This window comes from Chionomys nivalis, chromosome 4, assembly GCF_950005125.1.
Source record: "Chionomys nivalis chromosome 4, mChiNiv1.1, whole genome shotgun sequence".
In the NCBI taxonomy this organism is placed as follows: domain Eukaryota; kingdom Metazoa; phylum Chordata; class Mammalia; order Rodentia; family Cricetidae; genus Chionomys; species Chionomys nivalis.
Genome location: NC_080089.1, coordinates 95,431,980 through 95,435,043, shown reverse-complemented (window position 1 = coordinate 95,435,043; position 3,064 = coordinate 95,431,980). Strand labels below are relative to the sequence as shown.

The window sequence follows — 3,064 nt, the reverse complement described above, 5'->3', positions numbered from 1 at the left end:
AACTTTCTGTCTCTGCAAGGCAGCTTTTGAGCTTGAGGGGTGAGATCCAGTGTCTGCACCCTTCTCCAAGTCCTTCTCTTCTCCCCTCCATAATGTGCAGTGAAAAGTACTCGCTGTTCGCCCAGTCTCAATGGCAGGTTACTGGGCATCTCGGGGCACCCTGGGAATCCCCTAGGGAGGCCAGATAAATGTCCGAGGTGCTGTTTGTGGGGTACAGTCGTCGTCCATTTCTTAGAAGAGGCGCCTCTTGGCCTTGCACGGTGGCCGTGGAGGCTTCTGAGGACTCTCAGAGGTTTGTTCTTGATGACTTGGAGGAGGAGATGGAGGGAGAGGCTGCAGTTGCGAGCTGGGCAGATGCCAGCGCGTGCTGCTTTTGAGGCTCCAGATGGAGCAAGGAGCATACCTCTCGGCACCATTGAATCCCTGGCCTAGGGCAAAGACGTGGTGGTCCTGGAGCATGTCCAGGACAGGGGCCTCCTGCGTGCCGGCGGGCCAGAACACAGTCTGCCCCGGTTGGGAGGAGGCTTGGAGGCCCTCGGGGACCAGTATGATGGTGTGTCCAGGTAGCGACACTCGCCTGACCGAGGTCGGTTCGGGCTCCAGCAGCAGGTCGACGCCTTCCACGTGTAGTTGCATGGCACATCCGGTGGGAATGACCACCGTGGAGGTGAGCTCTTTGCTGGCAGGCCTGGCGGATGCTTCCAGGTCTGGCTGTGCCAACGACCCCAGGCAGGCAGGCTCCTGGAGGCGGCGGCGCTTGGCAGGGTTGGCGTCTTCTGGCTGCGGGTCCCAGCAGGGCACCGGGTAGACCCTGGGGCTTCGCGGAGGCATTTTCAGCATGTTGGTGGCAATGCGCTCTTGCCCCTCGGTTGCGGTTGCCGGTGCACAACAAGGTCTGAGGCAGGTAGGTTATGGACCTGGGCGCTGCAGTTCTTTGTTCAGGAACAGCTGTCGTCTGGTTTCTGCAAGACACTCTGTGGACTCTCTGGGACAGAGTGGATGCTACCAGGTTGACAGGCTGCTGATCAAGAGCAGTGGTGGGAGGACCTGTCTTCCTTATATAAGCCTTGCTTCCAAGGAAGCCCCGCCCAGGCATGGGAGGGGCCTAGGGAGTGGAAGACACACCCCAGCCCCACTGTCTCTCGGTTGCCCTTGCAGTTGCACAACAGGGCCAAGGCAGGTTATGGACCATACCTCAACGACAGAGTGTTTGCCTGGCTTGCTGGAGGCCAATGGGCGTCAGCCCTTAATGAAATACAATATGGATTAATGTAAGGACTTTAGAAAACCCATAATCCCAGGATGGGGCAGAAAAGGACAGGGTGATTAGCAGTTCAAGGCCAGCCTGCTACTGGGCGTGTTCATTGCCAATTTGCATTCATAATGTATTCAAGGCTAGAGTGAGAGCTTGAAATCAAGTCTCCAGGATTTAGTTCGCAGATCATCCCAGCTCACACAGGTGGGAAAGGAAAATTTCAAAGTGGATAAGTTGTTGGTTTTGAAAACGATAATTAAGCACAGACCTGCTTTTATATAAGTGGACCTTTGATATTATCCCTTCCATTTCTGTCATCTTGTTGTATTTTATATGTGTTCGACAACTGAAACCAATTTACTCTTTATGACTGTCTTTCTCTCTCTCTCTGTTCCCTCTCTTTCTCTTTCTTTACTGTCTCCTCTTCGAGCATATTCTCACACATGCTTGAGAAGCACTATAGTTCACGGTGACATCTTGGCCCCTTCTTAGAATCATGTATGTGTTTTTGCATGTATGTATGTAATTATACCTAATGGGGGTCAGCTGACCCAATCTTATGTGTGGTGTTCTTGCTGTGTGGCCGTCAGTTGATGGGAGAGGTTGCCACACTTTCTCAGTTGAATCTTCATTGAAATTTACTCACCACTTAAATGATATGCTTCTCTATTGACACCATGGATATATTAATATCCTATTGGAAAATACGTTAAAAGACAGGCTGACGTTTGAGTGATCACTCTGTCTGCCATGGCGAGTAACCTCTTTGGAAAAAAATCTCCTAAAATTTCCCCTACTTTTGTTGTTTCCTTTTCCTAACATCTTCAGGAAACACTGGATGTAATTACGACATTCTTTCACTTGTGAGGGATAGATTTTGATTTCGCTGATGCCCCACTATGCTCTGCTCCTGTAGGTTCTGTTCTTCTTCCGAATGATTGCTCAGTGGGCCCCAAGGACTTTGAGTCCCTCTAGCACTTCTTTTACCAAGTCCTCCAACATCCCAATGGGAGTCAAACACCCTATGGAGTGAGGATAACCTTGGTCTTGGGATGGAGTGTCTCCTCCCCCCAAAGGCTGGATTGCATGGAGTGCCTTCACTTGCTATGCTGGTGATCCTTCCACCGCCCAAGGACTGGACTGAGGGTGGGGCTCCCCACTTCAAATTACTCAATCCAGACAAATAGCCCAGGATTAGCCTGGTTCCTAAATCAGGTGTTTTAGTTAATTGGAGGTCTGATCATGTTGAGAACCAAGAATATACACCACACATGCTCTGTCTACGAAGGTCCTCCTACTCTCTGATTTTATTATTTATTTGTTCAACTAAATTATTTATTAGTTTTTGGTTATGTGCATGTGTGTGTGTGTGCCTGTTCTGGCTTTGGTGTACTGCAGGCATGAAAAACCCTGGGGTTAATTGCATGTCCATCCTACCTTATCATCAAGGGTCTTCTTCATGTGGATGCTGCAAGGGCACTAAGTCCTTTGATGTCAGTGGTTCTCAAGCTTCCTAAGTCTTGACCCTTTAATACATGTTCTTATGTTGTGGTGACCCCAAATCATAAAACTTTTTCTGTGTCTTCTGATTAAATGTAATTTTGCCCAGGTAAAATATTGTAATGTAAATGTTCAGGATTCCTTATTTCAGACCCTTTGGAAAGGGTCGTTTGACCCTTCAAAGGCTTCTCCACCCCATAGGTTGAGAGAGAACCTTTATTCTCTGTGCCAAGTCATCTCTCTAACCACTTTGCTCTTCTGATATCTTTCACATGGCTCGATGTAGCTCAGCTTACCCTTGAACTTTCT

General features: G+C 49.1%; 1 protein-coding gene across 1 annotated transcript; it reads right to left on the bottom strand.

The window, feature by feature from the left end:
• Nucleotides 1-231: 231 nt before the first annotated feature.
• On the bottom strand, nt 232-840 carry LOC130873569 (proline-rich protein 23B-like). The gene has a single exon (XM_057768407.1). The coding sequence runs from the start codon at nt 838-840 to the stop codon at nt 232-234; it is 609 nt and encodes a 202-aa protein (XP_057624390.1).
• Nucleotides 841-3,064: the final 2,224 nt, after the last annotated feature.